The 23,556-nt window shown below is 40.8% G+C and overlaps 1 protein-coding gene across 3 annotated transcripts in view; it reads left to right on the top strand.

The window, feature by feature from the left end:
• VWA8 (von Willebrand factor A domain containing 8) overlaps window positions 1–23,556 on the top strand; it is a 301,480-nt gene that overhangs the window by 251,701 nt on the left and 26,223 nt on the right. For all 3 annotated transcript variants that reach the window (XM_038402763.2, XM_038402782.2, XM_043504544.1), the window contains 3 exons: window positions 6,139–6,247; window positions 6,951–7,107; window positions 22,186–22,294. In XM_038402763.2, coding sequence (XP_038258691.2) covers window positions 6,139–6,247; window positions 6,951–7,107; window positions 22,186–22,294 — 375 coding nt within the window. The remainder of the gene's footprint in view (window positions 1–6,138; window positions 6,248–6,950; window positions 7,108–22,185; window positions 22,295–23,556) is intronic.

Below are 23,556 nucleotides of genomic sequence, written 5' to 3' on the forward strand. Positions count from 1 at the left end.
AGGCATTGGCACCCTGACAGCAGGATTGTCTGGCTATGTAGACTCCCTCCTCAGGCCCATCGTTACCAGCACTCCCAGCTATCTTCGAGACACCACTGACTTCCTGAGGAAACTACAGTCCATTGGTGATCTTCCTAAAAACACCATCCTAGCCACTATGGATGTAGAAGCCCTCTACACCAACATTCCACACAAAGATGGACTACAAGCCGTCAGGAACAGTATCCCCAATACTGTCACGGCTAACCTGGTGGCTGAACTTTGTGACTTTGTCCTCACCCATAACTATTTCACATTTGGTGACAATGTATACCTTCAAATCAGCGGGACTGCGATGGGTACCCGCATGGCCCCACAGTATGCCAACATTTTTATGGCTGACTTAGAACAACGCTTCCTCAGCTCTCGTCCCCTAATGCCCCTACTCTACTTGCGCTACATTGATGACATCTTCATCATCTGGACCCATGGAAAAGAAGCTCTTGAGGAATTCCACCATGATTTCAACAATTTCCATCCCACCATCAACCTCAGCCTGGACCAGTCCACACAAGAGATCCACTTCCTGGACACTACGGTGCTAATAAGCGATGGTCACATAAACATATATCGGAAACCTACTGACCGCTATTCCTACCTACATGCCTCTAGCTTTCATCCAGATCATACCACTCGATCCATTGTCTACAGCCAAGCTCTACGATATAACCGCATTTGCTCCAACCCCTCAGACAGAGACAAACACCTACAAGATCTCTATCATGCATTCCTACAACTACAATACCCACCTGCTGAAGTGAAGAAACAGATTGACAGAGCCAGAAGAGTACCCAGAAGTCACCTACTACAGGACAGGCCCAACAAAGAAAATAACAGAACGCCACTAGCCATCACCTTCAGCCCCCAACTAAAACCTCTCCAACGCATCATCAAGGATCTACAACCTATCCTGAAGGACAACCCATCACTCTCACAGATCTTGGGAGACAGGCCAATCCTTGCTTACAGACAGCCCCCCAATCTGAAGCAAATACTCACCAGCAACCACACACCACACAACAGAACCACTAACCCAGGAACCTATCCTTGCAACAAAGCCCGTTGCCAACTCTGTCCACATATCTATTCAGGGGATACCATCATAGGGCCTAATCACATCAGCCACATTATCAGAGGTTCGTTCACCTGCGCATCTACCAATGTGATATATGCCATCATGTGCCAGCAATGCCACTCTGCCATGTACATTGGCCAAACTGGACAGTCTCTACGTAAAAGAATGAATGGACACAAATCAGACGTGAAGAATTATAACATTCAAAAACCAGTTGGAGAACACTTCAATCTCTCTGGTCACTCGATTACAGACCTAAGAGTGGCTATCCTTCAACAAAAAAGCTTCAAAACCAGACTCCAACGAGAGACTGCTGAATTGGAATTAATTTGAAAACTGGATACAATTAACTTAGGCTTGAATAGAGACTGGGAATGGATGAGTCATTACACAAAGTAAAACTATTTCCCCATGGTATTTTTCCCCCCCACCCCACCCCCCACTGTTCCTCTGATATTCTTGTTAACTGCTGGAATTAGCCTACCTTGCTTGTCACCATGAAAGGTTTTCCTCCTTCCCCCCCCTGCTGCTGGTGATGGCTTATCTTAAGTGATCACTCTCCTTACAGTATGTATGATAAACCCATTGTTTCATGTTCTCTATATGTGTATATAAATCTCTCCTCTGTTTTTTCCACCAAATGCATCCGATGAAGTGAGCTGTAGCTCACGAAAGCTTATGCTCTAATAAATTTGTTAGTCTCTAAGGTGCCACAAGTACTCCTTTTCTTTTTATTTAATAATATGTAAGCAATGACACATTTACACAAGTAGTGTTGTGAATGTAATTCTGGACCTACTTCCAAACATATTTAAGTAGCTTAGACTCAATTAACACATGACAGAGTACCCCTTTCATATATTGCCTGGCCAGCATAGGTCTCCATATTGTACATATTACAGTATGGCATAAATTAAATAGCTCATTGGCACAAATGTAATACGGAAGACCTAATTTCATTGTGGCATTCAATTCAGTAAGTCATATATCTGAGCTCTCTGAGGCTGTATGTCTACTTCACATTTGTATATATGAAGAGTGATGTGTTTTTTCTTCTTTGTTAGTTTATATCACTCCTAGTATTGGGAGTATCAGTAAGAGGAGATAAATATATGTCAGTCCTGTAATACAGTGAGATGTTTAAAAAGCCAGAACTGTGTGATCGAGTCAGTTGGGGTCTTATCCTGTGATTTGTGGCAGGCCTTTAACTCCCTTAGAATTTGAGGGCCCTGGACAACTTGTCCAGATCAACCTATTAACTTCATTGGAAATTGTGTCTTCATAAGGACTCAGGATCAGGCTCATATGCAGCTTAGTAGAGGATGACAATTCTGCTCTTTGTGGGTAGGAAACCCTGAAGAAGTACTTGGCCAAAGAAAGGCAAATAAAATGGAAAAATAAATCCATTTCTAGAGCATGAATCACTAACATGTAAACAAAACTAGACACACAAAAAAGAAAGACATGCCATGGTCACTGTAGAGCTTGTGGTTATGGTGGAAACCAGTCCTCAGAGAAGGAAATCTTAAAAGAAAAATTTCAAAATATTTTCCAGCTATTCTGCTGTCACCTTTACCTCATAGCTACAGCTCAAAAGACTTCTTGACTGAATTCATCTGTTGTTTCACTTAGCTGTGATATGCACAGCATACCATGCAAATCTTAATAGTAATGAGGAAAGCTTGTCATTTGCCTACAGTTATAAACACATAATTAAATGGCACAAGTTTCACTTCAAGAAAAATTGAAATTTCACTATAGTTAAAACCTGACTAAAACAATCAAATTATTTAACTAGTTTGATAAAGGCATACAATGAATTCAAAAGAAATCTAATCAGAAGGGATAGTTAGCATTTCTACTGGCAAATTATCTATGTATGTGTAACATGCCTAACTAGATCATTCCCCTACTTGAATCTTTCCATTTTCCTGACTCTGCTTAACTTTTAACAGTCAATTACCTTAAGATGACTCCCAACTTTTGATTGTATTTTGTTGAGGGGTGATCTTAGCTCCAGCACACATTCTGCTGCATTTCACCTAGCTCTCCTTAGAACTCTCACACAGTGGAGGATCCAGTTAACCAAAGGATGCACAAATTTGATCTCTCCCATTATAAAAAATCCAGCTTTGATCCCATCTCTCTTCTCTGCTTCATCTTCAAACTCATTGATCATGCAGTCTACCACCTTTGTCTTACATATGCCTTTAACTTCATTTAAGATCCCCTCCGATCTAGCTTCCACTCCTACAGTCAATTGAAATGGCTCTCACCAGTCTCTGAGAACCTCTACCTGCCATATTTCAGGACCTCTTCCTCCTCCTCTTTGACATATCAGCTGCCATTGGTGTCATTGACTAATTCTTCTCAAAATTTTGACTTCCCTGACTGTTCTCTCCTGGTTCTCCTCCTACCTCTAAGATTGCTTCCTCAGAGTTTCATTGGCAGGGGGATCCTCTTCCACTCTCCCACTTACTGTGGAAGTCTCAAAGCTTTGTCATTGCTCTTTCCCTTTCATTGTCATTGTCACTTCCCCTTTCTTCCTCTCTGGATGGTGTCATTCACTATCATGGCTTTGACTATTATCTTTATGCTGATGACTCACAAATATACTCTGTACCTATCTTCTTCCAGCCAAACAAAATTCTCAACCTATCTTTATGACTTACCCTTATGAATGTCAAGCCGTTAGTTGACCCTTAACGTGATCAAAACTTAGCTCTTCATCTTCCCCCATAACCTTCTCCTTCCTCCTTGTGTCTTAATATTCCAAGTCATTCAAGTCCATAGTCGTGTTTTCATCTTTGATTCAGCCTTCCCTTTTGATCCATGTCCAGGTCACTGTAACAGTTAATACACATCACTGTTGTTATATACCATACTAGCACTTTGAGTATTCCAAATATTCAAACAAAAACATCTGCTAATTAAATACAGAGAACTTAGTAAGGGCAAGTTGCTAAACTAAGACTAATTCTAGACCGCTTGCTTGCTCTTTCTCTCACTTATTTTTTTTGTTTTGTCTGTTTTAATTTAATAAAAATTAAGATAATATTGAATATTTTGCTGTGCTAAGAACAGTAAGACAGATTGTTAATCAAAATAAGAGCAATAGTGGTGCCAAATTCTTAGGAAAAGCTAAAGTATTAATTAAATTGCCACAGAGTATAAGGGTAGGTTTGCACTTGAAAAGTGGGTAGATGCAGCTTACGCTGACAAAAAAAGGGCTTTATAATTTTATGTTAATTTTAAAATTGCAAACACTAGCTAGTACACAATTCTATCTCAAACTATAACTTTCCAATAGCAATATGTCAAAAATGGCTGTCTTTCAAAATAATCAGCACTTTGTGAACTATTGCTCAATGGAAAAATAAGGTACCAGCTGAATGTCACTAAGTACACCAAAACAAGCTGCATAAAGCTTTCCTTTGTAGGATTTTTGTTTATTTTTCAATAGAGAAAGGGTCCATGAGGGCCAAAGTGCAGCTAATTTCCCATGTTTTTAGTTTCTTTTTAAAGAATAAATATTTTTATTACATCTTATAAGGTCTACATTCATTTTCTTTTTAAATAAACTCAGCTATTTTGGTGTACCCATTGATTTTGGTATGTTTAAAATGCTAGTCAAGCAGTTACACTAAAAGGTACTGTTTACTTTAACCCTAAAGGCACCCACTTAAAAAAAAATTATACAGCCCACTGAAATAAGGACAAAACACCGTGGTGTGTTTTTAGTATGCAAATTTTAAATTAATGATATTTATCAGATTAGATCTTTATTTACCTTTATTTCACATTAATGACATGTTTCACAGAGGGTATATTATGCCTTTATGAATTAATACAAATAATATGAGGATGAAAAAAGGTTATTCTTTGAACTGTTGCCAATACATTGTTTTTAGAACATGTTTTCAGATCATAGGAACATTTGGAATTCCCATCAGTGTTGCGTTGAGTCTGCAGCACACAGTAAATTCAGGGATTAAATTATTCTGCGGCTCTGCTGGAAACACTGCTAATGCGAGAGAACTTGTTCCTTAATGGCCTGTAAAATTGTGTACTCTCAGAATGCATCAATTTTACATTAAAATAAATGTAAAGTAAGTATATGGGTGGGAAGAGTTCATTCACAGAAGCTAGATCAATTTGATTACCTACAGTTCTGTGTCATTATATTTCAAGTAACAGTAAATAGCTTTTAATTTATACAAAATTTACTGTAAAGAAAATGTATGCATTAGGAATTGAGCCACTAGATGACTCAAAGGAGTGGTAATGGAGAATCATTCTTTTACCTATATGTCTTCAATTTGATGCTGTCATTACCATCCGACCGCTGTTGGTGTTTTTTGTGTCTATTGAGCTGGTGGGCAAAGTCCAGCCCCCCAGTGGACAAGTGTTCATATCAGAAAACCACCATTACAGACATCACCTTTGTTGGCAGACAGGCCAAGGATTAAATGAGTGTGTAACTTGAACTAACCTTTTATTTAAGAACAGGGTTCAAGCATGTTGGTAGAGAGACGCAGGAAATTTGCCTATTTGTGAGTGAAGAGAGGTCAGCCTTCAGGTCTTTGAAGCTGGCATCTTGAAACCGGTCACTGAGTTGTAGTTTTAACATATTAGCTGGATGAGGTGACCCCTCAGCTTCACCTCAACCAACCAACACACATTAAAACTATTTCTTATCCTGTCTGTGTTCGGATTTTAAAAGTGTTATCACATTTTAAATAAACACCTTTTTTCTTAGTGTGGACAAGTCCCAAGACTGCTCCGTGATTTGGTTGGTTTGCAGTATTCTAAGAGCCTGTGCAGCTCTGACCTTTCTCCTCCCAGCTATTTTTTTTTTTTACGTGTTTTGTAGTTACTGGCCTATGAAATAATACGTCTCTTGAATTCACTCTGGGCCTATGGCTCCTAAGTAGGACACAATGTATTATCATGCCATCACGATGGTCATAGAATTCATGCTGGGTATAATAAGAGATATTTTCATTTTCTTTTTAATTTCACAGATAACCATTGAGAGAGACAGTGGTTTGGATGTGAGTTCCCCTAAGCATGGAAAGATAGATCTAGACAACATGCCCCATGTTGGCGGAAACACCTGGGCTGGTGGAACAGGTTAGCATTTGTTGTGTTCTCGTGATTTGCATGAGTATTTGAAGGATGTTTCAGATAACTTTGGTGACAGTTCTAAATTTCAAAAGTATTTTATCATTAAATTATTTTCCTGCTGGCAGTTTTTAATCCACACTGAATGCATTCTGTGGAAGGTAAAACGTTCTTCAGAATCATATAAACATAGATGCCCAGGACCAGGCAAGTAGATATTAGAAATCTTTATTTCTTACACTTGGTTAAGGTTGTTAATATCTGATTCCATCCATACAAAGAGTTCAGTGTCTCCTAATTCTGAATGATATGACAGCAGTCACACTACACACAGTAGTGAAAACCATAGGCACACCAACAATAAATTCTGGAGTTACATTGTTAATTTACAGGAAGCAAAGTTAATAGTTTTAAGGTCTAATAGCTTTGAGGAATTAAAGTAGGAGTTAAGTGGAGTGCAAGCTCTCTGCACAGGGGTGAATTTCATCTTTGAAAAATAAAGGGCCTTATTTTGATCGCAAAATAGTATAAAACTGGAGTCAGAACTCCGCTTTACCATGGTATTACTTCACTTTTGAAAGTACAGATGCAAGCAGATGCAAATAAAGTATTTTCTATGGGACTTGGGGTGGGGTGATAATGGAGGTTTTAAAAGAGGAAGATGTATGTGATAGTTATGACACATTCTTGATTTTCATATTATCTGTTCTAGGTGGGAGAGACACAGCAGGGCTGGGCGGCAAAGGTGGGCCCTATAGACTGGATGCTGGCCACAAAGTTTACCAGATATCTCAGGCTGAGAAAGATGCTGTTCCTGAGGAGGTGAAGAGAGCTGCAAGGGAGATGGGTGAAAAGGCCTTTAAACAGAGGTTAGTATTCAAATTTTATTTCGGCTTCCATTCTGCCCACCACCCATCCATGCCAAGAAGAATAGCTGTATGGAAGCATTATAACAAAGATGGCTGAAATTGTTCAGATGAAATTACAGCAGTCACAGAAGAGCTCTGTGTAAGCTTGAAAGCTTGTCTTTCTCACCAATAGAAGTTGGCCCAATAACAGATATTACCTCACCCACCTTGACTCTCTAACATCCTGGGATCAACACGGCTACAACAACACTGCATACAGTAATCACAGCTGTTTACCAGTACACCTGCATACTGTTTCACAGTTTAAGACAGGAAGTGAAGAAAACTATATCTAATTGAAACCACACTGTTAAAATGCTAGGGTGATTTGTGTGGGCAGTTTATAATTACCTGAGTGAGAATTTGTTCAGGTCATTGATGTAAATGCTCCTACTCTTAAGAAAAATGTCATAACCATATACAAATTCCCATTTAAATTATGAAGAATTCAGATTATATACAGATGGTAAAAATCCACCATTGTAAAGCTTCAGTATCCAACAAACAGTCCCTTTAAACTGCTTTGAAAATTATCCTTGAAAAGCAAAATGGCTATTTTTAAAGGATCTAGGGCCAAGTCTTTGGCTGATATAAATTGTCATAATTCAGATGACTTTCTTAAGAGGACCAGAGTTCTTACCAGCATTAGCATGATGTGTAATAGCTTTTAGGTGCAAAGTGTGTCAGGTTCTAAGACCATGCATAGAAATTCAGCATTTTCTGCTGACACACCCTAATGTCAAACTGTGGTATGTTGCATAAAGATGCAGAGTTCTTCTGCTGACTCATATTGGCAGCCAGACCAAGTGGGTTCTATTATTTCCCTCCCAGTCTATGTGATAGTTTGAGAGTGTCACTGGGACAGAAGGAACTACTAGATGAGTAAAATCCTAGAAACAACCAAGTTCTGGAGAAGCTCCATCAGGAACTGACATTTGCTGTTATTTAAGCAGGGTGGGAATGCCACTTACTTACACAGATATATAAACAATTTTTATTATTGTTTTCTTGGGGGTATTAAATGTAGAATGTGCACTGCACTGTTAAATCATTAGATTTTTGTTTAATTAACAATTTAGCTCTTTAACACTCAGCTCAAAACTTTATTTTCAGCAGTATTTTATTACCAAATTACCTGTAGTATTCTATGATCATCAACGGGGTTAACATTGAGTTCAAAGCAGTTAAGACAAAGAAAACATAAACACTGTATGAGAGCTGCACAGAAAATGATAATGGAAAACAAAAGGAATTGAAGAGAGTCCAGCAGAGGGCAACAAAAATTATTAGGGGGCTGGGGCATATGACTTACAAGGAGAGGCTGAGGGAACTGGGCTTATTTAGTCTGCAGAAGAGAAGAGTGACGGTGGATTTAATAGCAGCCTTCAACTACCTGAAGGTGGGGGTTCCAAAGAGGATGGAGCTACACTGTTCTCAGTGGTGGCAGATGACAGAACAAGGAGCAATGATCTCAAGTTCAGTGGGGGAGGTCTAGATGGGTATTAGGAAAAACTATTTCACTAGGAGGGCGTGAAGCACTGGAATGGGTTACCTAGGGAGGTGGTGGAATCTCCATACTTAGAGGTTTTTAAAGCCTAGCTTGACAAAGGTCTGGCTGGGATGATTTAGTTGGGATTGGTCTTGCTTTGAGCAGGGGGTTGGACTAGATGACCTCCTGAGGTCTCTTCCAACCCTAATCTTCTATGATTCTATGAAACAAAATGGCTTTTTAGAAAAACTTACTTCAACTGGCAATATGTACACCCACCCCAGTTTTATTTCCTTTTTGTACAATATTTTATTCATTTATTTATAGAACCTGATGTTGGTAAATATTTTTACCTCACTTTATATATCTGTTCTTCAAAATGACTCAACTATTGCAGTTAGCTATGAAATATTTTGACATTTTGTAGCTTTTTGTATTATACATACAGATGCATACACACACCCCTCTCTACCTCCCTCCAACATGCTTTTATGTTTTTTCCCTTCCCCCAGTTACCCCTTTTTAGAATGTTATCCTTCTTACCAGGGGAGGCTAGCGCCTACCGATAGATGACATGGGAATGTTGCAGCTGCGTGCTATAGAACCTGAATATCAATAACCATCAATAACTCATGGATTATTAAAGTCCCAGGACTTATACCAGTGGTTGGCAACCTGCGGCCCATGGGCCGCACGTGGGCCATCAGGGTAATCCGCTGGTAGGCTGCAAAACAGTGTTTACATTGACTGTCCGCAGGCACAGCTGCCCGCAGCTTGCAGTGGCTGCGGTTTGCAGTTCCTGGCCAATGGGAGCTGTGGGAAGCAGCAGCCAGCACATCTCTGTGGCCATAACCGCTTCACACAGCTCCCATTGGCTGGGAATGGCAAACTGCAGCCACTGGGAGCTGCAGGTGGCCATGCCTGAGGACGGTCAATGTAAACAAACTGTCTCGTGTCCCGCCAGTGGATTATCCTGATGGGCCGCAGGTTGCCCACCACTGACATATACACACAATACTGTATTTCGCCCACTCTGGGAGCTTGAAACCACATTGATTCTGTATAACGCTGCAGCTGTCCTCCTTGGACTCTCTTCTCCCCTCTGAGATAGCTGGGCCTCTGTCCCTTCTGACTGATGCTGATGAGTTGGGCTGCTTACTTGGAATTTTGTCTGGAACTGGACCATGGTTCTTGGCCTAATTATCCTTCTCAAGCAGTTCAATCAGCTGTGACTTGGTTAGCTTTTCCAACACTTAACCTTTTCTCACTAAACGGCTGTATAATCTTCCTTATGGAGCCAATTAAACACCATTTTCTTTACTGTTTCCTTTGACTTACTATGTTTTAGCTGTTGCAGTAACTTGTTGCGAAATACTACTGTTCTATCCAGTACCTGACAGTCTGTCACCAGCTATCATGGATCTACATGGGGTTTGATGTCCCAGCCTTCAGATAGTCCCTTTGGGTGTACTCCTATTATTGCCAGGCTTTTAGTTTGGCTTTTACAAGGATGATGCAGTCTCATGACTCCAAGATTGGGCCCTTTGGGTCACAACACCCTTGTTTGTCATAGTGCACTCTCCAGTAAGTCCAAATGAATTCAGGCTCCTGTTAGAGACTTTACCCCTGCAGGGAGCAATGCAGGGCAGTCTTTTCAGAATAAGCCAGCATTTATTAGTCAACTGAAATCAACCCTTTGAAAGTCCTTAGGTTTGCATGGAAATGCCAAGTTTAAGTCAGAGTCTGCATTGACTGAAGCAATTGCTCCAACTTTCCATGGTTTGCTAGAGTCCATTGTCTCGAACTGTGTGCAGCTTAAACCCCAGTTTAGATTCATAGATACTAAGGTCAGAAGGGACCATTCTGATCATCTAGTCCGACCTCCTGCACAACGCAGGCCAAAGAATCTCACCCACCCACTCCTACGAAAAACCTCACCTATGTCTGAGCTATTGAAGTCCTCAGATCGTGGTTTAAAGACTTCAAGGAGCAGAGAATCCTCCCTCAAGTGACCCGTGACCCTTGCTACAGAGGAAGGCGAAAAACCTCCAGGGCCTCTCCAATCTGCCCTGGAGGAAAATTCCTTCCTGACCCCAAATATGGCAATCAGCTAAACCCTGAGCATATGGGCAAGATTCACCAGGCAGATACTACAGAAAATTCTTTCCTGGGTAACTCAGATCTCATCCATCTAATATCCCATCTCAGGGGATTAGGCCTATTTACCCTGAATATTTAAAGATCAATTAATTACCAAAATCACATTATCCCATCATACCATCTCCTCCATAAACTTATCAAGTAGAATCTTAAAGCCAGATAGATCTTTTGCCCCCACTGCTTCCCTTGGAAGGCTATTCCAAAACTTCACTCCTCTGATGGTTAGAAACCTTCGTCTAATTTCAAGTCTAAACTTCCTGGTGGCCAGTTTATACCCATTTGTTCTCGTGTCCACATTGGTGCTGAGCTGAAATAATTCCTCTCCCTCTCCTGTATTTATCCCTCTGATATATTTATAGAGAGCAATCATATCTCCCCTCAGCCTTCTTTTAGTTAGGCTAAACAAGCCAAGCTCCTTAAGTCTCCTTTCATAAGACAAGGTTTCCATTCCTCAGATCACCTAGTAGCCCTTCTCTGTACCTGCTCCAGTTTGAATTCATCCTTTTTAAACATGGGAGACCAGAACTGGACACAGTATTCCAGGTGAGGTCTCACTAGTGCCTTGTATAATGGTACTAAAACCTCCTTATCCCTACTGGAAATACCTCTCCTGATGCATCCCAAAGCCGCATTAGCTTTTTTCACAGCCATATCACATTGGCAGCTCATAGTCATCCTATGATCAACCAATACTCCAAGGTCCTTCTCCTCCTCCGTTACTTCTAATTGATGCGTCCCCAACTTATAACTAAAATTCTTGTTATTAATCCCTAAATGCATAACCTTACACTTCTCACTATTAAATTTCATCCTATTACTATTAGTCCAGTTTACAAGGTCATCCAGATCCTCCTCTATAATATCCCGATACTTCTCTGAATTGGCAATACCTCCCAGCTTTGTATCATCTGCAAACTTTATTAGCACACTCCCACTTTTTGTGCCAAGGTCAGTAATAAAAAGATTAAATAAGATTGGTCCCTAAACCAATCCCTGAGGAACTCCACTGGTAACTTCCCTTCAGCCTGACAGTTCGCCTTTCAGTAGGACCCGTTGCAGTCTCCCCTTTAACCAATTCCTTTTCCACCTTTTGATGTTCATATTGATCCCCTTCTTCTCCAATTTAACTAATAATTCCCCATGTGGCACGCCTTATTGAAATCTAGGTAAATTAGATCCACTGCGTTTTCTTTATCTAAAAAAATCTGTTACTTTTTCAAAAAAGGAGATCAGATTGGTTTGGCAGGATCTACCTTTTGTAAAACCATGTTGTATTTTGTCCCATTTACCATTGACTTCAATGTCCTTAACTAATTTCTCCTTCAAAATTTTTTCCAGGACCTTGTATACTACAGATGTCAAACTAACTGGCCTGTAGTTACCTGGATCACTTTTTTTTTCCTTTCTTAAAAACAGGAACTATATTAGCAATTCTCCAATCATTCGGTACAACTCCTGAGTTTACAGATTCATTAAAAATTCTTGCTAATGGGTTTGCAATTTTGGATGACAATTCCTTTAATAATCTTGGATGAAGATTATCTGGGCCCACCGATTTAGTCCCATTAAGCTGTTTGAGTTTCGCTTCTACCTCAGATATGGTAATATCTACCTCCATATCCTCATTCCCATTTGTCATGCTACCATTATCCCTAAGATCCTCTTTAGCCTTATTAAAGACTGAGACAAAGTATTTGTTTAGATATTGGGCCATGCCTAGATTATCTTTAACCTCCACTCCATCCTCAGTGTTTAGCGGCCCCACTTCTTCTTTCTTAGTTTTCTTCTTATTTATATGGCTAAAGAACCTTTTACTATTGGTTTTAATTCCCTTTGCAAGGTCCAACTCGACTCGACTCTTCGCCTGTCTCACTTTATCCCTACATGTTCTGACCTCAGTAAGGTAGCTTTCCTTGCTGATCCCTCCCATCTTCCACTCCCTGTATGCTTTCTGCTTCTTCTTAATCACCTCTCTGAGATGCTTGCTCATCCAGCTTGGTCTACAACTCTTGCCTATGAATTTTTTCCCCTTTCTTGGGATACAGGCTTCCGATAGCTTCTGCAGCTTTGATTTAAAGTAATCCCAGGCCTCCTCTACCTTTAGATCCATAAATTCTTCAGTCCAATCCACTTCCCTAACTAATTTCCTTAATTTTTGAAAGTCAGCCCTTTTGAAATCAAAAACTCTAGTTGCAGATTTATTTTTGTTAATCCTTCCGTTCAGTTTGAACTGAATTAGCTCATGATCACTTGAGCCAAGATTATCCCCTACAACCATTTCTTCTATGAGGTCCTCGCTACTCACCAAAATTAAATCTAAAATGGCATCCCCTCTAGTCGGTTCAGCAACTACTTGATGAAGGAATCCATCAGCTATTGCATCTAGAAAAATCTGAGCCCTATTATTATTACTAGCACTGGTCCTCCAGTCTACATCTGGGAAATTAAAGTCTCCCATGATCGTGCAGTTTCCATTAGTATTTACTTTATTAAAAACATTAAAAAGGGCTCTATCCATATCCAAATTAGATCCCAGAGGTCTATAGCACACCCCAAGCACTATCGTAGGAGAGGCTTTACTCGTTATCTTCCCCAATGTAATTTTTGCCCAGACAGACTCTGTCTTATCCATTGCATCGCTTCTTATTTCTTTATATTCTACCTCATCATTGATATACAATGCTACTCCACCACCTTTACCTTTATTTCTGTCTTTCCTAAACGCACATACCCTTCAATACCTGTAGTCCAGTCATGACTACTATTCCACCATGTTTCTGTTATCCCTATAATATCTGGTTTCACTTCCTGCACCAGTAGCTCTAGTTCCTCCATTTTGTTACCTAGACTCCTCGCATTGGTGTACAAATATCTTAATTTTTGCTGTTTGGCCTCGCTCACATTTTGTACCCTATTAGAGGCACAGTCATTCTACAGCCAGTATAACTTATTAGACTAGTATCCACACCGCCCTCGCTCCTTATATACATTCTCCTACCCACGGCTGTATCCTTTCTTACTTCGTCTTCTTCCCTCTCAATGCTAAAATCTGGCGTGGAGATTACCTGGACATCTCCCAACCATCTCCCCCAAATTCCTAGTTTAAAGCTCTCTTTATCAGTTGTGCCAGCCTCCATCCTAGAAGTCTATTTCCTTCCCTACTCAGATGAAGTCCATCCCGAGAGAACTGCCCTCTGTCCATGAATACCTCCCAGTGGCCATACATCCCAAAGCCCTCCTTATAGCACCACTGCCTAAGCCATCTGTTGACAGTTATAATCTTGTCACATCTTTGTTGCCCTTCTCTAGGAACAGGCAGGATCCCACTAAAGATCACCTGAGCCTCAATTTCCTTAAGCGTTTTCCCCAGTCTAGCATAGTCTCCCTTAATACTTTCCAGCGAGAATCTAGCCGTATCATTTGTTCCCACATGAAGGATAGTTAGGGGATTCTTTCCCGCTCCCTTTAGGATCCTTTTCAACCTCAGGTCTACATCCCATATCTTAGCACCCAGAAGACAGCACACCCTTCTATTCTCTGGATCTACTCTGGTTACAGGCCTGTGTATTCTTAATAAAGAGTCCCCTATCACATAGGCCTGCCTTTTCCTGGTGACAGTGCTATTCTCCAGTCTCTCCCCTGTTCCCTCTGGCTGCAAGTTCTTTCCATTCCTATTTTGCCTTATAATCCTCTTCAACCCATCCTGTATCCTCCTGGGGCTCATATTTGGTGTAGTCTCCCTTGACTCTTCCCCTTTTCCTATAGGACTAGCCTCTCTTTTCTTCTTCCTTGCCCTTCCACCTTCAGCAACTACCTGGTGAGCCCCTTCTTCATTTTCCAACTCTGCAAACCTGTTCTTGAGCTCTATTTCTCCTTCACTAGCCTGTCTTTTCCTCTGCCTGGTTCTTTTAGTCACATGCTTCCACTGACCACTTTCCTCACCCAGTCTCCCCTCAAAATTCCCCAGACCTGCTTCCATCTGTAAGTCTGAGCTTTTCCCTTCAGATACCTCATGCCTGCTTTGTATAATGGCAAACATTATATACATCATATAAATGTATATACATGGCTTTCAACTACCTGAAGGTGGGGGTTCCAAAGAGGATGGAGCCTCTTTGCCTCTGTGCCGCTGCAGCTGTCTGTGTTTGTTCATACCTGATCCCTTTGGGTAGTCTACACTGGAATGTAAGCCTGGGCTCAGACTCCAGCCCAAGCAGGATAGATGGTGGTGACTCCTTGTTGCTGGCTCCAGTTGCCAGAGGCATGCAGACCCAAAACATGGCCCCACATGATGTATTAGAGGCTGCAACAACTTCCTGTAAACTACCATGGGATGGGCAGTCAAGTTTTCTCACACTGCACCACAAACAAGGGCTAGAGTGGCTACAGCTCGGGAGGGTGCTAGGAAGCTTGGGATAAACTGGTTTGACTCGGGCCTGCGAAGTACAGTATAGATGCACAAGTGCAGGTGGGAGACCCGAATCCAGAAATTCTAAATCAGCATGGACTCTCAGGCCTTGACTTACCAAGCCTGCATACTTGAGCCCCCACACACCCTGGGTTTACGTTGCAGTGTAGACATATGCTTTGTCTCCAGATGCAGCTATGCTATGTTCACAAGTTAATGTCCAGTCCTTGGGTCTTCCATTGTCTCTCCATTTATCTGTACTGATTCCATTCAGTTCTTGATGGTGCATTTTGGTCCCATCCAGACAGGCTGACACCTATATGATTCCAACATCTCTCTCGTTCCTCTTGTCCCAGAATAGAAATTAATCCCTTCACACTCAGTGACTAGACATGCAAAGTCAGTGGGTAAACTGAATAATGCTTCATAAAAATATTACAAAAATTCCCCCAAGCTCCACATCTCTTTCCCCTTTAAGAACAACTGAGCAGAATTACTCCCAGTGATCTAGGGACATTCAAGCACTTCCTTGGGACAACACATAAGCAATAATATTTGCATTCCCCTTAATATGAATTACTTTCATAATCATAATTATGGAGGGTTATAGTCCATAACAACCTGGCATTAGAACCTTTCATATGATTGAGCCAGGCAAGCGATCCGTATACCATCCATATAGTGCCACCCATACAGATCTTCTTCCATGTATCCTCTTACGAGCCCACACAGTTGCAAGACATTACTTTTCAATAGTTGCATAATTCTTTTCCCTGGGGAGCAGTTTTGTGCTTAGCTGTGCAAATGGATGTCTTTCTTCCTAAGCATTAGTCTGCATCAACACAGTGTCTGAGGTATCTGAAGACCATAAAGGGTTTGTCAAAATCTGGGTTTACCAGCACTGGATCTTTGCTTAGGGTTTCCTTAAGTTCACAGAAAGCTATTTGACACTGTACCATCCAAACTACTTTGTCTTACTTACCCTTTTATAATTCAATGATAGGAGCAGCTAGGGAGTTAAAGTGGGGGTACAAATCTCCTGTAAAACCCCACCATCAAATAAAGAAGTGGGCCTGTTTTTGTTTTTTTTATTTTGAGAGCGGGTCAGTCCTTAATGACCTCCATCTTTGCGGGGTCTGGCTTCATGTGACCACTCCCCAGACTGTGTCCCAGATAAGTCGCTTCCACTACTTCGCTTTATACTTTTCTACCTTTACAGCCAGTCCTGCCTCCTTAAGGCAGTGGAGAAGCCTCCTAACCTGGGACATATGTTCTTCCCAGATTTGGCTAAAAATGTTGTCAACATATGCCAAGCAAACTTCTCCAGTCCCCTCAGTAATCTACAAGACATTGAAAGGTGGCTGGTACTCTCTCCAGGCCAATGTAAGACCACAAACCTCAAAAAGCCTCATCAGAATGGTCATGACTAAAGCTCCTAGGCACTACAATAATGCAAATAATAAATAATAATATTACTGTCAAGTTTACTGAGTGGTAATAGGAACTAGTAAGGAACCTGCTGCATAGTCCAAGAAATGTTGGGGTCTAGACTAGGGAAAGAGTGAAGTGAATTGCAAGATTCACTGTTTATATGTAATTATCTGAAAAGACTACTTAAATATAGTGCAGCCTGTTTAGCAGTTCTGAGTGAGAGACTAGGATTTAAAATTATCACTCCTGAAATTTCCTGGCTGAATACTACTGGCTATGGAAACACATCAAATCACTGACATTATCAGTTGAATAAAAGTGGTCTCTGTTTATTCTGCTACTCTCCACCCTAGTTTCAACTTCTAGAATCCCCTGAGAGTTCCACACACCTTACAAGAGATTTTTCATAAAACTGTTACAACCTGTCATATTATTTCCAGATTTCATTGTACCTAAACCCCACATGGTGGATTTTTATGTGTAATGTGATCATACAATTCATCCATACCTGTAAGCACAATGTGTTTTTTGAGCTCTCAAAGATCAGACAATTTATACAAAACCTCAGATATTGCATAGCTCTTTTGTTGAACTGTTTTTAATTCTAAACTAAGCACTGTTTTCAGAGTAGCAGCCGTATTAGTCTGTATTCGCAAAAAGAAAAGGAGTACTTGTGGCACCTTAGAGACTAACAAATTTATTTAAGCATAAGCTTTCGTGAGCTACAGCTCACTTCATCGGATGCATTTGGTGGAAAATACAGTGGGGAGATGTATATACACACACACAGAGAACATGAAACAATGGGTTTTATCATACACATTGTAAAGAGAGTGATCACTTAAGATGAGTCATCACCAGCAGGAGGGGGGGGAGGAGGAAAACTAAGCACTGTGGTTTTCTTATTAATCTTGCAGTATAATTCCCTTCTCTAGGGAGAGGATAAAAGGTACAGCCACTGTAGACATCAAATTAATAGATTGTAGTCTGCTGATTGTATCATTTTTCATGCAGGATCCACCTTGACATTTAGACAATCCTTTGTAAATATTTGGAGGGACATGTGAGTGTTAATAGAGTAGTGTAATCAAACTACTTCTGGCAGGTGGACTTTCATAGTGGATGATCACTGTTGTGATAATTGGGCCTATAAATTTACTCTCGTGAGCTCAACTGTAAAAAGTATGTGAAAGTTCACAAGATGTCATAATAATCTATAATAACTAATGTTGATGGGAAAAAATACAAAAAGGAGATAGAAAAGCTGAATTAAAAATTAAAAATTAAAAAATTAAAAAGCTAAGCAAAAGGGCCTACTCATATTGTTCAAGGACTGCTAAATTCATTTTTGGTAAAAACAGAATATGTGAAATTGGAAATTAATGAACCAGAATTGGTGTGTCTGATATTAGGCTTAATTGATGGACAAAATAACGAGGGGATGGGCTATTCCACCCACCATTCCCTTTGTGGGTTCTTAAAGAAAGACTTTGGGTGGATGGAAGAGAGAAGAAACAGACGGAGGCTACTAGAGTGAGCTTCTCCATCATGTCTGCCTCCCGCACCATGTCCTGAGACCCTAGACCTTTGTCCTAATTCTGAGGTGTCTTGACCAAACTGAGGCAGAGAGAGGGATCCAGATGATATCACCACCCCTACCAGCTCCAGCTGAATCCCAAACCCACCTGAGGTGAAACGGGATCTATCGGACTTCAGCAGCAGCTGCAGCAACAAACAGCTCCAGCTCATCTCAACTAACTTCTCTTTTCCTCAAAAGGACAGATTTATCATCTTCGGTACCATCTTACAGACTGTCAAATGGTTTTTTTTTTCCTTTTAAAACTCTCTCCGGCTAAAGGGAGACGGAACAGAATTTAACACTATTTAATGTTGGACAGTTATATTTGCACATTGATCCATTTATTCCATCTAAATTAATGCAATATTTTTGGCAGCCCAATGTGTGACTCTCTTAGAAGATGGCACTTCAGCAAACAAGCGATTATTTTCAAAGTTTGTTTCAAACAAAACTTTGTTTTAAAATTTCTAATGTTTAATGTAAGATTTATCCAGCTGAATCCCAGCTGTGTCCAAAACACCACCTGAGATGAAACAGTATTGGACTTTAAAACAGCAATAACAACAGCTCTAACTCAACTCAACTAACTTCTTCTCTTTCCCTCAGAAGGACAGTTTTTACCTTCCAAGAGACTCTCAAACAATGGGAATTTTCCTTTTAAAAACTCTCTCCAGCTAAAGGGAAAGGGAACAAGAATTGTGGTTAAAATGAAGTCTTACTTAATACTTTACATTTCAAAAGTTAAAAGGATTTTTAATGGTATGTTTGCCATTATACAAAGCAGGCTGAGGTCTCTGTATACTAAACTTCAGACCTTTAACACTGTTTAATGTTGGGCAGTGAATGATTATGTTAATACCTTTGGTCCATTTGTTGCATTTAAATAATACAACATCACATAGACTACTATAGTAAAACATGATCTTTAGTTTAATATTTAGGAGATACATTTTCTCTGTGATGCGAAGGTATTAAACTCAGATTCCAGGAGTCACCAAGGTAAATGCCAGTGCACAATGTTGTTTGCAGTAGCCGTGTTGGTCCCAGGATATGAGACACAAGATAACTCTGCTACACACTAAAAACCATGGACTCAGCAGAGACTGGTTTTATGGATCATCACAACACCACACATGCCCTTGACCCACTTGCTTACCAATAACTGCCTACTTCATTTTAAGTGGTCTCTTTCAGCATGTGTGAACACCTTATGCTTTACAATCTGTCCCAACTTGTATTTAGCTTAGACACAGGGTCATCCTTACCCATGCGCAAAGTATGCAGATGTGTAGGGCACCAGGAAATTTGGGGCACCAAATTTCCTGGTGCCCTGCGCAGCTGCTTGGTGCTCCAGCCCCGCCCCGCTTCTTCCCCATGGTCTCCATCCCAGCCCCGCCTCTTCCCACCCCCACTCCACCCCTTTCCCAAAGCTCCTGCTCCACTCCACCCCTGAGGAGTGCAGCAGGGCTGGGCCTGCACTCACTGGCGGCGGGAAGTGCAGCAGCCTGGCCCCAGCTGCGCCGCTGGTGAGTGCTGGGGGGAGGTTCCCCTCTGACCCCCAAGCTAGCCCCATCCCCCCCCAGGCGGAGGCTTGGGGCCCCACTCATACACCCTGCGGGACGGCTGCATAGGGCCCCACAATAGCTACGGACGGTCTGCTTAGACACTCTGGTTACCTTCCTAAACAAGAGCTCTGTGAAGTTGGTCCAATAAAAGATTTTACCTCACCTATTTTGTCTCAGTGCACAATATTGAGAATTTTCCTCTTCCTAGCTATGGTGCTGTAATAATCTTCTGTAACAACTGTCTCACAAAGTGTATAATTCAGTGTAGAAAAACATTAGATCATAGTAAAGAAAACAAAGTTGTAATCTTTATGTCTCAACATTATTCATTAAGGGACTGATCCAACTCCCACTGAAGGCAATGGGAGTCTTTCTGTTGCTTTCACTGCAAGTTGGATTAGGCTCTAATGCCGTAGTTCTCAAACTAGGGCCGCCGCTTGTTCAGGTAAAGCCCCTAGCAGGCCGGGCCGGTTTGTTTACCTGCTTCCGCAGGTTTGGCCGATCGTGGCTCCCACTAGCTGCAGTTTGCCGCTCCAAGCCAATGGGGGCTGCGGGAACCGGCAGCCCTAGTTTGAGAACCACGGCCCTAATGCATCTGTAGAATTCATGTTACTATTACTATATAATATGCTTGAGGCAAGTATATTGTAATAGCAAATTAAGTTTTACCTCGCCTAGTCTACCTGCAGTTTTTGTACCACTTTAACTATATCTGATTAAAAACCAATATTGTTAAAGTAGTGCAGCCCCCTGGTGTGGATGCAATTGTACTGGTATAAAGGTGCTTCTACTGGAAATAAGCTATACAGATATAAACACCTTTGTACCAGTGTAACTGCATCCATAGTAGGGTGTTGCACTGCTTTCACTATATTTGCTTAGAAACAGATAAAGCAGTAGAACATGTGTGTTTAGACCAGCCCTAGAGGAGATGGTATAAAATATATATACCAGTATCAGCAGCTCAGAAATAATTCTCTATTTTAGACCTCCTAACAACACTAAGCTCTGTGTTCTGTCTTCTTTGTTTAGGAGTAATTCTTTTAAACATTTGTTCAAAACTTTCCATTTGTTCTGAGGTTTCTTTGTTTTGTAAAGGGTGTTTAAAAGGTACTAACTAGTTTTAGATCTATCAGGACAGACTTTCAGAGCACTACTTAACCTTATCTTTGTGATAAATGTTGGTTACCAGAATGTTTAAAATGCATTACAAATGAGGTAAAAAATACACACCTTAACAACTCCCTTTATGTACATATAGCTACACCTGAGCCAGCAACGGTTGTGTAATTTTATCACAGTTGTTAAAGTATATGACTTGCAGCCTAATTACTAAAACAAAAGGATCTGAGACTGCTAAAGGATTAGTACCCTCCATACATTTTAAATGTGATGTAGGCTTTGTGGACATCCATTGTTAACTGTCTCTTCAGAACTCAACAAAAGCAGCTGCTACTCCTCAAAATCCGTCCATTGTTGTTTGAGTTTAGCTATTGTGACAAAGTTCCTCCTCTGCTTTGGTGGGTCCGGCACTTTTTGGCAGATTTACTCACCTCAGTGGTTCACGGCAGGCCTCAGTTTGGCCGCTTCTCCTAGAGGCTCAAACCTGCCGTTCACTCAGCTGACCTCATCACTGGCCAGCATGGGGGAAATGGAGAACAATCTCTGCAGTCTCTGTTGTCCCACCTAGTGGGTCGGGGACAGACCAGATCCCTTTCCAAATTAGACCTTCCCTTCTGGTGTTGCTCACAGACCAGATCAGCTCCTCCTATGTCTGATCAGGGGATGGGGGGAACCCAGATCTGCCCTCTACACCGGTTTCCAGCCTAGGGCCCTGTGGATAGCATCTGTCTATGTCTCCTATATCAGCTGCATGACAGCTACAGCTACAACTCCTTGGGGTACTTCCCCATGGCCTCCCCCAGCACCTTCTTTATCCTCACCACAGGATCTTCCTTCTGAAGCCTGATCACGCTTGTACTCCTCAGTCTTCCAGCAGCATGCCTTCTCACTCCCTGCTCCTTGCACAAACAAAAAGATCTGAGACTGAGACCTCCACTAACAGATGGGAGGTCCTTTTTAAACCAGGTGTCCTGATTAGTCTGCCTGCCATAATTGATTCTAGTATGATCTGAATTGGCTCCAGGTACCTTAATTAACTTGCCTGTCTTAATTGGTTCTAACAGGTTCCTGATGGCTCTAGTGCAGCCCCTGCTCTGGTCACTCAGGGAACAGAAAACTGTTCTTCCAGTGGCCAGTATATTTGCCTTCTACCAGACTCCTGCTCCCCACTGGTCTGGGTCTGTCACACTATTGTCAACAAATAAATTTGCCCCTCCCTGTAGAAATGCATTAGATGCTTTTTCACGATTCCATTCTTAATTTTTTAGCCTCTTTCTTGCTTCAGATTAAAGGAGATCCAGATGAGTGAATATGATGCATCTACTTATGAAAAGTTCTCTGGAGCTGTCCGAAGACAAGTTCAGTCTCTCCGAATCATCCTAGACAATCTGCAGGTAACACTTGATTCACTGGTAAAGGGAACTGTCAACTCACTAGATTAGGACCAAAATGTTACCAACTGTGCTTTAACATTATATCACTATTTGATTAATATTATCATTGGGAGTCGAGAGCAAATTCAGGTCCTACATACAATTAGGGCAAACACAGGAATATGTGACTATTTCAAAAGCAGCATTAAAGTGGACCTGTGTTCCGGCCAACCCAAGAATCAGGATTCCCACACAACTCACCACAGGGATGACTTGTTTAGAAGCACAATTAAACCGATTGAGAGAAGAGACATTGGGAGATGAGAAGGATGTGTGTGACAATGCATGGATCCCATTCCGTGTCCCTGATTCTGTCCTGGAGCCCCCCTGTGGCTCAGAAGTGTGAATAAAGCAGATTTTCATAGAGGGCGCATGGCTCCTGCCTGGTCATAGCTTTTCAGGCATCCGACTATGTGTAGCAGAAAGCTTAAATTTATAAAGCTTAAATTTGACTCAGTTTAAAAGAAACATCGCATTGGCACATTTAAAAATAAAAATAGCTGCTCTCTTTATTTAGTACATAACCAACAAGAAAGTTTGTCCTTTATTGCCTTTGTTTGCTGTATTATCAGTTAATTAACCATAGAACTGTGCTAGCTTCCAGCAATGCTTGTACACAAATACTATAAACAAAAACAAGTAGATTCATTTCAAGATAAAAGTGAAGAAAGTTGGAAAAAGGAAAGAATTTTTACATTTTTAATGGGAGCAGATGTGGATAGCACTAGAGATGAGAAAACATAGAACTAGTTAACTTATCAGGCAGACATTCTTTATTTCAGAAATATAAAGTCAGTGGTGCAATTAAAAGTGGTGTCACTTTTAGGTCAAATTTTACTGAGTAATTATGGTTTTGAAAACTAAGCTCCTTAAAAATCCTCAATCACTTTCTAACTTTGGGAGGTATTATAAACTGCAATAACTAGACGTACAAATTCATAACTTCTCAAATTAAGTTTGAAATAAAGACAAATTTAAACTTATTATGATTGTATAATGTGTGCACATTGTTTATATTATTCAGACCCTAATATTTGTGTACTTGTCTCTTGCTTTTGAAGTGAGCTGTAGCTCACGAAAGCTTATGCTCTAATAAATTAGTTAGTCTCTAAGGTGCCACAAGTACTCCTTTTCTTCTTGCTTTATCATGAATCCTTTAAAGATGGGCCATTGTTTTATTGACATAAAAACAACTGAAAATCATTATGAAAAAATAGCTTGAG

The sequence above is a fragment of the Dermochelys coriacea genome, chromosome 1 (assembly GCF_009764565.3).
Source record: "Dermochelys coriacea isolate rDerCor1 chromosome 1, rDerCor1.pri.v4, whole genome shotgun sequence".
Classification (NCBI taxonomy): Eukaryota; Metazoa; Chordata; order Testudines; family Dermochelyidae; genus Dermochelys; species Dermochelys coriacea.